At 32.1% G+C, this 14852-nt stretch overlaps 1 protein-coding gene across 1 annotated transcript; it reads right to left on the bottom strand.

Moving 5' to 3' along the window:
* Window positions 1–2661: 2661 nt before the first annotated feature.
* Window positions 2662–13300, bottom strand: LOC130807714 (serine/threonine-protein phosphatase PP1 isozyme 3-like). Its single transcript, XM_057673032.1, has 4 exons — window positions 12713–13300; window positions 6046–6605; window positions 5573–5791; window positions 2662–3090 (listed from the first exon to the last, which is right to left on the bottom strand). Exons 1-4 carry the CDS (start codon window positions 12885–12887, stop codon window positions 3067–3069), a joined length of 978 nt encoding a protein of 325 aa, XP_057529015.1. The 5' UTR covers window positions 12888–13300; the 3' UTR covers window positions 2662–3066.
* Between the last annotated feature and the right edge of the window lie 1552 nt (window positions 13301–14852).

Genomic DNA, 14852 nt, shown 5'->3' with positions numbered 1-14852 from the left:
ATATTTATTATTATTTTTTGTCTTTTTGTAATGATTTACAAATCACAGTGATTGATTAGGAATTTTTACACTTATTAAATACACTTAATAAACTAATCATATGATTAGTCCACTAGAATGTATAAATCATGATTGCGACCATAGAAATATAAAAGAATTTATTTATTTAAAATAAAAAAAATGTCAACTGACAACGGGTAAGAATTAGATAGTACGGAACTTGCATGGTAGAACTGGACACAAGAAAGCATTATTAAATCGAAGCACACTTAATAAAAAAATAAAAGTCAATGGTTGAGAAGTAGAGTTTGCTTTCCGAATTGCTATTTTGTACGTAAACATTGATAAGCAACTCAACATACCAACTTGGGATCAACCCCTTATTGAAAGCTAGACTTTTACCTAGTAATATTTTGTAGTTTTCCTCTAATTAGATAGTTTGTGGTTTGATTTGATATAATTTTTCTAATTAAATCTAATTAATTTTATGCTGTTTGATCTGAACTGATTTAATTTAGTTTATTTTTTTTAAGTTAATTTTTTATGGTTATAATTTCATCTTCTTTAATATTATTTTTTTTATTTGATCTGATTGTTCTTATTAAAGTACTTCTATTATTATTCTTAAAATTTAATAATAATAATAATAATAATAATAATAATAATAATAATAATAATAATACAATTAATTCTCAACATGCCATCTCATGAGAATATGATTAGTAGATGTCTTAAAAGCATACAAAAATAATAAATTAAACATTTCAGCTAGACCATATTATAAATTTAAAACTGTATACATGATCAACTATGTTATGAGGTCGAGTTGGTATCCAAATATGTTTGAAGTGTTCATTTAACATAAAGGGATAGGTGTTGCTAATGATATTTTGATCATTCCTCCTATATAAGGACATATAGTCTTCACATGAAGAAACAAGTGGATCCTTGTCTATCATGTTGTGCTTTTACAAAACTGGGTTTTCTTTTCAAATTATGGTTTTTGATGAATAACGGAAATTTGGGGCCTTAACACGAGTAATAATTAAAGTAAACAAAGCTAATATTATAAAACTAATATTTACTGCCTTTTAACTTTAAAAATCACGTGCAATCGAACATCTTACAAATGCCCAGAACTAACTAGAATAACATAGGCTATAAGCATAAAGTTCCTCAATTAGTTCCATCCAGTAGCCTAGTCAATTAAGATATAGATGAAGAGGGAAGGAAAAAAACATCATAATTCACGATTTATGAATTAATCAATTAACCAAAACAAAAATAAAACATTAGCTAATACATTGATTTTTTTTGTTTTAATTGCTACTTATTTTGTACAATATATACTCCAGAACTAAAAACTATTTGAGTATAACATTTATATCATAAAAATATGCTTAATCATCAAATAAAATATAATTCTAATTAACTATATTTTTCATATATAATGGCTATATGTAAATTAGATATAACACCTATTAAAAATAAGGTAAAATTATTTTTTCCTAGGTGATCTTTTAAATAAAGTTAGCAACATCCACATCAAATCTCAAATGTTATTTCCTACTTCTTGCATTTGCAACATTAAAAATTATGCACTATTCATTTATTAATCTTAATTTGTGATTAATTTTTAATTTATAAGTTAAAATATAATTAAGTAAGATCTTGTTTGATTCGTCTCAATGCAAAGATTATCAATATTAAATTTTATTATTATACACAATTAAAGATATTTAAAATTAAATTAATACATTAAACTGTGTGAAAAATAAATATTAGAAGTATTTTAATAGGGAAGTAGTATAACCTTTGACCTACTACTAGATAGATGGGTATATCGCACAGGTAAGCAAACGATCTCTTCCATCTTTTGTCTTTTTATGTCAGCTTTTCAACGAAAAACAGTCATTTTAATGTATTAATTTAATTTTTAATATTTTTAATTATTATATAATAAAAATTATAAAAATTTAATATTAATTATTTTTACAATTAGAAGAGTTGAGTTATATTTTTCTTAACTATGTTTTAACTAATAGATAGATTTAAAATCAATCACAAATAAGAGTGATGAATAAATAGTACAATATTTCTAATGTTTTAAGTAGGGATGGTCATAGGTCCAAGACCCAATTAAACCTGCCCCAATAAATAGTACAATGTTTCTAATGTTTCTATTAGGGATGGTCATGGGTCCAAAACCCTATTAAACCCGCCCCAATAAATAGTACAATATTTCTAATGTTTCTAATAGGGATGGTTATGGGTCCAAGACCCTATTAAACCCGCCCCAAACCCGCTCCTTTTTAAGGGTCTAAGTCTTATTTTTTAAGACCCACCAAATTCGGGTCAGATCTGAATCTGAAAAATAATTGGCAGGCTGGAACAAAGATTATTTATACACCTAATATTGGGACCCAAAAATCTTAATTATTTGTAGAAGGGCATCAAAATAAATTAACATAATGGTTGCCCATAAACTAGAGAAAAGCAAAAATTAATTTAGCCCCAGGTTGGCTTGAATAACATGAAAAATCAGACAGTTGGAAACACACCTAAGACCTAACATAACCAATAACTTAGTCCCAGATGCCCTTTTTGGGTGCTCATACTCAGTCTGAGATGCCATTTTTTGGTGCCAGGCACGAACAATAACAAAAAAATAAGCTAGAACTCAATACTCAATACATTCATGATTCATGTTATCAAGTTTCAAAATGACAGCAAATTAAATTAGAGACTTGATAACATTGATAACTAAGACTTCCTGGTTAGCAAATCCTGTTGGTAATTGGTATTGTACATCTTTCATACCAATTCATACACCATACATTTATCATAAGCCTTTTACCAGTAACTTGTACAATATATTAGCAAATATAAAGACTGAAGAACGACGACATTGCCCTCCCGAACCAATATCTCTTTGCGGCTTTTACTTTGGCTAAATTTGATACATCAAACGCACCAAACCTGCCCTGCCGGTAAAACACATACCATCCTGCATTCCATGTAATGAAAACCTTCTGCATCTGACTACGTCAAAGATGGTTCGCCTCGTCAAATTCTTCCCCCAAGAAAAGACTGCAAATTCAAGTTTCCGAGTACGGTCAATTCATCTAAGACATAACAAACGCATGTAAAAAGGCTACTGCAAAGCCTGTGAAAGATGCTAATAGAGGTTCAGTAAATGAAAATAGACAAGCTTAAACTTAAAATTCACATAATGTGTCGAACGAAACAGAGGATTTCAATTAAGAATCAAGAGTCAAACGGAACCAATTCATATAGCTTTTCTAGCTCACTTCCACAAGAAAGGCACATAATGGTGAATTTGTCTCATAAACCACATACTTCTTGAGTACCAACATAGGTTATATGATGTGAATATTGTTCAATTTGTTTTTATGTAAATTTTATTGAAACCATTTTATGTAAACAAAATGTGAAATATTTACGATTGAATATGTGCATTGGCAAACATGTAAAAACCAATGAGACAATAATAGTTAATAGGAGCCAGGATGGAGTAATATATTGCATCGTATCTGCCCCAGTTGGAGCGAGTATAGGCATAAGGATGCGTAACGGGTGGATATCAGCATAAAGACCTTAAATGTCACAATAGTGGGTAAGTGGAGGGCATGAACACTTACCATCCCATACCTGTCCACCCCCTTTGCACCAATTTGCATGGGTGCGTGAAAACAGGTTGAAGACGAATTATTTGGTCAGTCCCTAGAATATACTTCCTCTATTCCAAATTACTTGCAACACTTTCCTTTTTTAGTTGTTTTACAATACTTGCAATATTACTATATGTATCACCAAATACCCCTTAAAAGGACATCTTTACCCTTACATTCATCATCCTCGTTCAAAACTCTAAATCCCAAAAACTAAACTCACTCACGCCTCCCTCTATCCCCAATCTCTTCTATATGTGGCTTTTTGCTCAACATTCACTTTCTTCTCTTAATTTACCACTCTCTCTGTAAATCTCACCTCCATAGTCGTCCAATTTAAAGATTCTCTCACCTCCAAAGTTGTCCATTTTAAAGATTCTCTCTCTAAATTCTTCCTTTACTCTCAAATTTATGAAATTTCTTACAAATCTTTGTCTCATGTAGATCTTGATTTTTTTTTCTTACTTTCTAATATAAATAGTTAGATTTTGATTTTATCCTAGTATTAAAGCCAGTTTGGATGATAATGGAGTTCAATGCTCTTCCGTGAAGAATTTTTGTTGGAAGGATATTTTTTTTTTAATTTTGCTGTCCCACGTGAAATAATACAAGGGCAGAATTGTCAATTTAGGTTTACCTTAAAAACTGTGCATAGTGATAGTGTTGCAACTAAAACGGAACAAAGGAAGTATAAATGTGGGCATGTGGCTAAATTTGTGGTTGAAATGGAAAATAATTCATAATTTTTACAGGCAAGCATAGACGGTCATGCACTCTTAAGAAACATACAAGACCATGCACACATGATATTACATGAGGAGGTCGAGCATGAGGGAGATAAAAAGTCGTGCAAAGTTAGTATGCACACATAAGTACATGGAAGAGTTAGAAGAAAGTCATACAAATAAAGATGACTGTAAAGAAGCCATGTACTTGTAGGACACTACTAAAGGCATGCGAACGATCATCATAACCAAAGGACACAAAAATTATGCGCCATTGAATTGGCTTCTAGCAAAATTTCATGAAATACAAATGTTGAAAACTAATTGCTAATTACCTTTTGGGCTAAAACTTGTAGACTTTGCCTATTCAAGACTTAATTATAGTCTTAAAGAACATTTTGTATAACTTTTACAATATACCATCAAATCATAATAAGTTGTATTCTTTTTGTATTCTCATTGTTGGTAAGTATGGGAAGCGTGAAGAGGTGGATAAAAGAAGAGTATGGATGTATGGGTGTATCCGACTGAATAGTGGATACATAGATAATTATAGGGATACACCCTAGTGGGTAGGCATTAGTGTTAAATGTTTACCCACTGTGGATGGTTAGGGATGATGGACAGGTAAAATTATACACATCCGTCCCAATTGAGAAATTTGGTAGTAATGACAGGATGTGGGCAAACAAAATGTCCTACATGCCATGGGAGTCGAGGGTTGGTGGTGGGTTTGAGGTCTTACTCATCCCATATCTACTCATCCTGCCCTATATCCAACCCGCCTTGCCCCCATTCTCATCCGCCTTATATTTACAATATACTATATAATCCTTTTATATATAATTTATTAAATTGGAATCAATTTAAAGATAGTAAATTTTCTAATGTAACCTTGTTAAAGATATTTTATGTTTTTGAGCTATAATAAAAAGATTTTAAAATATAAAGTTTATTAATAGTTTACACATAAATAATATAATGAATTATTCACCAAAAGTTTTAATTTTAATCTAGCTAACATTTCATGATTTAGAGAAAATAAATTTGTAGATGCATAAGGGTATGGGGACTAGGTTTATAATGGATAAGGCATGAAATGCATTTATTTGCAAATATAACCATCAAACATTAAAAGTTCATCCAAAAGCATACCTTAACCTTAGCTGGACCTCCAGTTTTGGTACTAGTTGCGCTACCAAAGCCAAATTTCAGCCTCTTCTCAGCAGGCTTTAATATTTGGAAAGAACACATTAAAGTATCATCCACACTCATCATAGCTCCAGCATTGTCAAACTCTCCACAATAATTAGGTGCTGAAAATATAGTAACAAGCTGCCTATTAGCAAAGAACTCGTAGCCATCCTCAACAACCTGCATATCAGATATTCGAACATCACGAATGATCAATACAGGACAAAATTTCGTTTAGTATTCATGTGTTAAGGAGAAAAAGTCCAGGTTTATAACCGTGATATGCCAAAAGCAGTACACCTTGGCAAAATTCTCAAAAGTACCCCTAGAAAAGCTCTCGTTTTCAGAAATACCCAAAATCCACCCCATCAATCAGGTTATTATGCAAAATGCCATCAAGATGTGAGCAAAGCTAGCATTAAGAAGCTATCAACCTGGTGCGCACGACAAATAAGATCAAGATCCAACTTTTGAAGAGCCTCAGTGACTGTATCAGCTCCAAAGGTAAAGGAGACGCCTCTATCATTCATTCCCCAACCTTGGATGTCATTACAAGGATCGGACCATAAAAGATCACACAACAAACCGCTATCGGGAACATCAGTTGGACGACGAAGATTGCGAATTTGGTCTAGATTATGTAACTCAGGTGAAAGTCCCCCGTGCATGCATAGAATCCTTTCATCAATGAGTGCTGCCACGGGAAGGCAGTTGAAGCAATCTGTAAAGACTTTCCAGAGTCTGACATTAAACCTTCTTTTACACTCATCATAGAATCCATATATACGATTTACAGAAGCACATTCGTGGTTGCCCCTTAAAAGAAAGAAGTTCCCGGGGTATTTAATTTTATATGCAAGGAGAAGACATATTGTTTCCAGACTCTGCTTCCCGCGATCAACATAATCACCCAGGAACAAGTAATTGGATTTTGGAGGTAATCCACCATATTCGAACAGTCGCAGGAGATCAGAATACTGCCCATGTATATCTCCTGTGCACATGTAGATAGACATACGAAAATGATTCCACGTAAGTAGGAAACAATCAACATATTGAAGACATAGATACAACGTACACTAACATCTGGCCTCTGCTATATATTATATTTGCATCATATCATCCTTCTTTTTGAAAGAAGGATGTAAAAAACAAGTATTAGAAAATTTACGAGGCTTGCCAATGACATCATTTTCATAATGGCTTGATCATTAAGTTTATCAACAATGTTGAGAAACAGCAGTTAATCACGTTGTACCTGATCTTCAGTGGGTTTACGAGTTCACCATAACAAAAACCTTCGTGAAGCTAAAGTGACTACTTCAGTAATATGATTTCCAGCTTTAACTGTTTACTCCCTTCTCAGATCCTGATCTCTAACTTATACTTTTATTGATCTACCAGAAATCTAAAGTTCTAAACATGCATAACATATTATAGCAGTGATAAATCACAAACAAAGTTCTTGTTTCCCAGATGCATCTATTGAACATCACCTCAGTAACATCTGAACCACTCTAACCGTTTGTCTCCATTGTAGTATCATATACATTATACAGTATAGAAGATATGACCTTTACTTTGAAGTTCCTATAAAACTAAATAATGTTTTAATTGCAAATCACGTGGGATCCATGAAGTCAATGATTAAGGGCTTGATCTTATCTGAGAATTGACACGACATTATGTAACTGGTTTGAGATTTTCCGCGACGTTAAATTCCATTATACTATAACAGTGCATGAGTTATCCCCATAAAAACACAACTTTCACCGTCGCATAACATATAACACCTCACTGTTACAACAATATTTCTCTGTTACAACACATTTGTTCCCCTTTGAAATTCAATTGATACCAATTAACTCAAATTATTACATATCACTTAAACTATACAAATCACATAAATTACGGTTACTCATAATTTTAGTCGCTAAACAAAACAATCAACTAATAAGTTAGTCAACTTCAAAAAACTAATAATAACTTATCCACTAAAAGTACCTCATATAGTGAAATTATAATCACTATGAGCACATTGCATAATAATAGTAATTCAACAAAATGCAATTATAAGTTCAAAACACCCCTTATGTGATTTTCTTTTCAAATATTCACAGAACATCGGCTGTGATTCGCGTTATTTTCTATTATAGTCATTTTCAAACGCATCAACAACTGTAGTTTTTGGCAATCTAGGCATTTGGTTTTACAAAAAATAAACCCTAAAACGCGTCAAACATAGGATGCACTTGATCACTTTAACATACTAGGACCACATCTAAAAAAGTGGACGTTGCATTACCACCCAAGAAAATATTAGTAATGAAGTACGACCTACATAAGCTCTGGGGAAGGAATTATCGCAGATGTCACTGCTTTGCAGGCTGGGGAATGGGCATCGTAAATGATCTGTTTTCCATACTCTTTTTGCATGATCTAATCGCCTTCTTCCAAATAAAATAATTTATTAAAAAAACTAACAATAGACAATTGGTTCACTCCTCTAGTGAAAAGAATACGCATCATCTCTTATAAAGTGCTTCCCTTACAAGTAGTTCTCATTTATATGATGAAATGCTTTCACTTCCATGAACTTCTCTACAAATTACACTATTTCAAGGCATCAATAATTCATTAAATTTCTTGTATTTCTTGCCAAGCCATTCAATCTTTTCAGGTACATGAACTACTTCAGCAAGATGACTTCACAACAAGTTTACTAATCATATCTGTAGCTTAGTTCTAAAGAAACAAGTTCAATAAGCTACAAAGAATTCCAAAATATAAAGACCAGGGTAAGAGGTCAGGAATTTCAGCGGAATTTCAGTGCACAATGTTTTGCAAGAATCCCGCAAATCATCTTACAATGAATACATTAAAAAGTGAAAAATCAAGAATCCTGCACATTAAAGAATCCCACAATACAAGAATCTTGCACATCATCTTACAATGTGCAAGAATCCTACACATTGTCACTATGACATTAAAAATTGAAAAATCAAGATTAAGGTTGGTCATTAAATCAATTTGTAAACTGCACACGATTTTCTACTGAAGCTAAGAAAGAATATCAGAAAATAGGAAATTATACGAAGATTGAGGTTGTGCAACCAATGACTACCATATTAGTGATTAGATTTTAAAGTGTGCTTAGGGAGCGCCCGAGTGACAATTAAAGTGTTTTTCATACTCCAAGCGAACCACATTACAAGAGGCCAACAAGAGGCCAACAAGAGCTTGATAAAAATATTTAAAAATAAATAAAAACATAGCATTGTGTTTTTCACTATTTTTTTCCAAAAGAGCTTTAAGCAACACCTAAGGGGCACAAGAAGAGGTGCAACCCCTTGCACCTTAGTGCACCTCGTGCATTTAATTACAAGATTCAATGTCACACTTTGTATAAGAGAATGCTTGACCTATTTCACTACCATGTTGGACAACATTATGAAGTGCAAATTGTATCAATTCAGGGCTTCAAGCTAAATTAGGAAATTCTTCCAACCATTAAAATCAAGAAAGCTTAATGATTGAGTCCACCCATATACAAAATGGAAGAAAAGTACATCCTTTATGGATTTTGATGCAAACCAATTCATATTTTTTTTCCACGCTTTTTAGTTTTTCGCAATCAAGTGACTGAAAAATATGTGGGTGTCAAAAAAGTGGAAAAGTTTTCACCAACTTTTCCTTGGAATTATGTTCGAATTTTTAGGTCTAACAATAGGTTTGGGTAACATTTTTGGAAAGAAAGCAAGGGGAGGAGAGGGGAGATTTGTAGGGGTGATAGTTCGATTCGTGGTTTGGTTTTTTCAAACAATCATATAAAACATAATTAAATTCGTTTTTTGATTTTTCAATCCAAATCCAATTCAAATTTGATTACAGTCCAGACTAAATTTATTTGATTATAACTTTTTTAGTCCAATCCAAACTAAATTTTCAATTAAATAACAAATCTAAACTGCAAAATGAATTAAAAATCCAAAATATAAAACCATATAAAATTAGTCATGGTTGCGAAAATAGGGATACAAATATGAAACTTGAATTATTGGATAACGGCTTATTTTTGTTGTAAGAACGCTTAAGTATTTTTGTTACCATTGTTAATTGAAGTCTTCTTTTTGCATGTTGGGTTGCACAAGGTGTATTGAACTAGTAGTTTAGCTCAATATAAAAGTGAGCTCTTATTTCAATTCGGTTTGCAATTTTGGTTTTCAATTTTAGTAGGCTTCAACCCAATTCCAATCCAATCCAAACCATAACGCTTATTTGATTTAGATTTATTTGGCTTATGATTTTTATCAGAATTGTTTTCACCCCCACAAATTCGTGTGTTTTCCTTCCAATCTTTCAAATATTGAAAGGATTTATTTTCTTTATAATGTGAAGGAGTTCTTCTTTTCACTCCCTTTCTCTCTATCTCCCTCTCTTTTCCTACTGATATCCAAATGAGGGAAATGCAAACCCTCCATTTTCCTCCACTTCCTTTCCCTCTGTTTCCTCCTATCCAGATGTGGTATAAATGTCAAAGATGACTAAAACTAGAGTTGTTTATTCGAATCATCGAAGTGATATAAAATTGATTTTTGTGCCCACAATGGTTTTTACATTATTTATATTCATTTTGAAGTCGGGTCAAAGTCAAGGATGGATACAAGATCGGATAAATGTCGGATCATCGGGTATATTTTGACACCAAAAAAGTTGTCATCACAATCTGTATTTTGCTATCTTAAGCAAATTGTAGTGTGATAACATTATGAGTAAGCAAATTATGCATTTCCTAGTCCCTGAACATTATCAACTCTTTGGCAAACCTATTTGTTTTTTAATTGTTAGGTGTTAATTCCACTTTAAAATGTAGTCTAAGAAACATACAAGGAAAATGCAAAAGAAGCCATTTTTTATTAAGCATGAATTTCAAAGGCATAATTTAAAAAGTTCTCCGCTTTCACCAAATGGATGAGCCACTTTTTTGCTCCATGTCTAACAAACACTAAATACAAAAACATCTACTAAACCACAAAGTGCAACTGCTCAACCTTTTTCCATTATCTATGATGTTGAGAAGAATGGTAAAGGTAATTCACAAAAAGCCCAATGGCATAAAGAGATAATGCTCACTATGACAAGTCTACTTCAACCAACACATATAAAGATACTTCCTCTATCCTTATAAGTATTCCAACATGATAATTTCCCTTTGTTGTGAATGGGCTATGATAATGGTGAAAAAACAAACACAAAAATAAATGCAAAGAAAAACAAGAAAAACAGAGCACAAGAATCAATGGACACAAACACAAGATATATGAGGTATCTAATGAAACCTCCCCTCAAAACAAGTATCTTATTATTAATATACTCAACAATAAATTAATGACTCACCTCACACAGCCCTTGAGAACAGTGTCAAGGTAAAGATTGAACCTTTAAACTCAATCTCACACAAACATGCATATACAAGAAGGAAGAACTCTTATGGTGTAAACCCTAGCTTTCACTCTTGTATGTGCCTCTCTAATACCCTAATAATGCTCTAAGACTCCTTATAGTCATACAACATATTAGAAAACCCTAGGACAAATGGCTAAAAAGCCCAAAAAATATCCCGCATAAAACAGAATCTGACAAAGAGTAGGGCTGATAGTCGCTCGGGTCGAGCAAACTTGCTCGCCTGGTCGAGCGGGAGTCCAGTGCACGCCACTCTTGCTCAATCAGTCGAGCGGTCTTCAAGGCCCCCTAATCTTCGTATCTTCCCTTCATTAAGGCACTCCAATTCATCTTCATCCATCACTTCATTGAACGACCCAAACCATATGCTTCCATAACCCTTTGCACACACATACTATCATTCTCAAACATGCAAGTCAAAGAGTAAGCAACAAGGTGATCGAACTCACCTCCATTAAGGTGAGATTTGGAGCTTGATACAAGACCCTTGCAATATCTCACTAATATGAGCAAACCATGGGAAACGGAGTAGAGTACACTTTAAATATACCACAACAAGGTTGAAGAAAGGTGTAATAGATAGACTAAAGTACAATTCAAAAATCCAATTTGCTAGTAGCTAAAAAAACTGCAAAATTATTACAAGGATGTCTTTTTAAGTCTATTTAACGCTATAAATATGTCACTAACACAAAAAATTTGGTTGCTAGTGGCTACTTGCTAGTCTATAAAGAAAAAGGAAAATTAATTCATCATGTCCAAAAAGTGGCAGAAGCTTATCACAATTTGGTGAACAGAATTGCTTAATGGTCTCGCTCACAAATAACCCACCTACTCAAGACAACTTTAAATCCGTTCTCAAATTGATATGAGAAATAAAAAAGATCAAATTTTTATTGCAATATCAATTTTCATCATAAGAGTATATGGTTTACTTTAAAAACTTATCATTCACCAAACTCAACTACCTCCTCAATTAAGCCTTTATAGCCAACTTTCTCTAGTGTGATCATTAGATATAAGTTTTCATACAACCACTAAAAAGTACCACTATGGCACTATCATAGGTTTCTACTTCCACCATACTATCAGAGTCATTAAATAATCAGCGTATTACAACAACAAAAAGACAAATAAAAACAAACCACAAAACAATCAAATAAAAGAGTGCAATTCAGATCATGGGTTAGGTTAAAAGTCTTCTCTTCCATAGAGGTTCGATTCTCACCGGCTAGTTACCTGAAGATTAATTTCCCTACCTCTATTGCCTATCATCCTTACCCAAAAGGTAAAAAGAGTGCAATTATATTGGAGCATCTTGGCTTATGAAATAATCTTCACTTACAAAACAGTAAATTAGAAGGGTAAACAGTTCCAAGATCACAACTTTACAAGTCTAATAATGAAATTTAGAAACATAACCAATTCAAATTATTTAACAAAACCCAAAAACAGTTCACTATCAACAATAAAATTTTAAATCAAACCCACTTCATACTACTAAAAACCCAAAAAAAAATTAGAACTTCACAATAAAATTCAAACAAAACCCACATCAAATTACTAAAATTCCAACTAAAATTTGCAATCAAAGAAAACAACAAGAAGAAATTGTTAAGAAAGAAGAAGAAAAATTACCACAAATCTTAACAGGTGCTTCAATTTCAAGAAGATTAGGCTGCTTCAAGAAAAGATCCCTAGAAACAAGGCAAAGTTGGCGGATCTCAGGCTCAGAAAGCTGAACTTGTTTCCCAGGTTTACCCTTAACATCAAGCAACCTATTAATTATGCTATCAAGCACAGCTGAATCCATCAGAAATTAAACCCCAAAAAGAAAAATACAGAGAAAGAAAGATTGAAGAAAAGAATGAAGGAGTTTTATATAGTGTGGTGCTGATTCTGAAATCGCTGACTTACTAATATCAATCCCAAAAAAGAATGGTCAGAAAGCAAAGAAGAAGAACCCAATAACAAGGCACAAAATTCTTTTGTTAAAGACGGAAAAAACTATACTTCGAAGTACTTCGGTTAGGAGAAAGTTGCTGTACATAAAATGAAGAATCAAAAAAAAAGAAAAAGGAGGGAATAGAATGGATTCTCTGCTTAGCTTTTTGTATTTTTTTTTTTCCTGGTAATTTAGGAGAATTGTACTCTGGTTTGAGTTGTGAGTGTGAAGAGACGCAGAAGAGAGTGAGTAACGTCTGAAAGAGTTGGGGAAAAGGGCTTTTTGTAGTGCAGCGAAACCTGAGGGAGACTTCGAGAGTTTGTAATTGTGTATAGTCGCTGTCGCTGTCGGCTGTCGGCTGTCGGCTGTCGCTGTCGCTGATATCAACTAAGGAAGTGGTAATAAGTTGACCGGGTTACTTTGGTTTACAATGGTTTATTCCTTTTTATATCTAGTAATAAACGGTGGTGATAAGAATGAAAATTAGAGTTGAAAAATCTCTTTATATTTTGATGGTTATACTTGTTCAACTTTAATTATCTTATTTTCATCATAAAATTCATTTCTATGCATTATCATTGGGAGAGATGCTATTAGATGGTAATGAAAATTTATAAATAAAAAAACTGTTTTGTGATCAAAGTTTTACTACCATGGGAATGATATGAAATTTTTGATGAAATTTTACACTATAAATTATTCTTATTACGATCATTTAATTTCACTAACCAAACAGACCGCAAGTAATAGGATAGTTTAGTATATAGGTTTAATTTATGAGTTCAAGTGAACTCATATTGAACATAAAAAAATAAAACAGTTGGGTCAATTTGAGTGTGAGGAATTTGTATGATTAGGGTTGTTTCAAAAATAATTGATTTTTTTGACCTAATTTATTGACCTGATGCCAAAATCACGGGTTAATTTTAATCATAAATTTTTTTCCCCAGTTGAGTATCTTAATCGAGTTGGGTTATGGGCAACAGATTAATAAGAAAAATTTACCTAGAATAATCTCACATTTTTAAGATTTTCCTACAATAATCTTACCTAACTTAGGTAACCAATTGACCTGTTATAATAAGTGATTCATCAAAAAGTAAATTGAAAATTAATGTAAAATCAGAGAAAAATTTTGAAAATTTACATAAAAATTTTTGGATGATAAATTTTTTTTTTAACATTTTTAATATTTATTTCGACATTTTATTTTAATTTATCTTTTTATTAAAAAAATAAAACTTGTTATAACAGGTCAATGGGTTACCTAAGTTTACTCTAAGCATACCGCTTCAAGTTGGGATTATTCATAGTTAATCAATAGATTAAATTATTATAGAAAATCATAAAAAAATTAAATTATTTTAGGTAATTTTTCCTTTCAATAAAAGATATAAACTAACTTTTTAAGTCTAAATTATGTCTAACTTACTTTCACTTCCACTTCTCAATTCTTATTCACTCTTATTTCTCACATTGACTATTTTTCGGACTCTTCAATCAGCATCTCCCAAGCTCATGTCTAATTCAACAGATTGTAGCTTGGATATCAGTTCAGGTATGAAGTTTCTTTTTTTCTTTTTTATTTATTTTTCTTCTATAATCTATTTTCAATTGTTTAGTTTTTGGATTGATTTATATTTTTATATTTTCAAATTGTTTGGACTTTTTGTTAGAATTATAATATATATTATTTTGTATTATTCTATTAGTTTATTATGGGCTTTTAGGTGTATTTTATTCTTAGCCCAAACTTTACTAAATAAGCTGTATATATATTTGCCTCATGCTAATCAATTTAGGGGTTTCAATTCTGTTCATGGTATTAGACCT

The sequence above is a fragment of the Amaranthus tricolor genome, chromosome 3, assembly GCF_026212465.1.
Source record: "Amaranthus tricolor cultivar Red isolate AtriRed21 chromosome 3, ASM2621246v1, whole genome shotgun sequence".
Taxonomy (NCBI): domain Eukaryota; kingdom Viridiplantae; phylum Streptophyta; class Magnoliopsida; order Caryophyllales; family Amaranthaceae; genus Amaranthus; species Amaranthus tricolor.
Note: the sequence above shows the minus strand (reverse complement) of the source record. Positions and strands in the feature narration are given on the sequence as shown.

Bases quoted from the DNA above. Each gene is read 5' to 3' on its own strand.
- LOC130807714 (XM_057673032.1), bottom strand. From the start codon at position 12,887: ATGGATTCAGCTGTGCTTGATAGCATAATTAATAGGTTGCTTGATGTT. The intron at 5,792-6,045 runs GTTGATAGCTTC...TCTGATATGCAG, and splicing joins TTATTTGTCGTGCGCACCAG to GTTGTTGAGGATGGCTACGA. The intron at 3,091-5,572 runs GTATGCTTTTGG...TTGAATTTGCAG, and splicing joins GAGGTCCAGCTAAGGTTAAG to TCTTTTCTTGGGGGAAGAAT.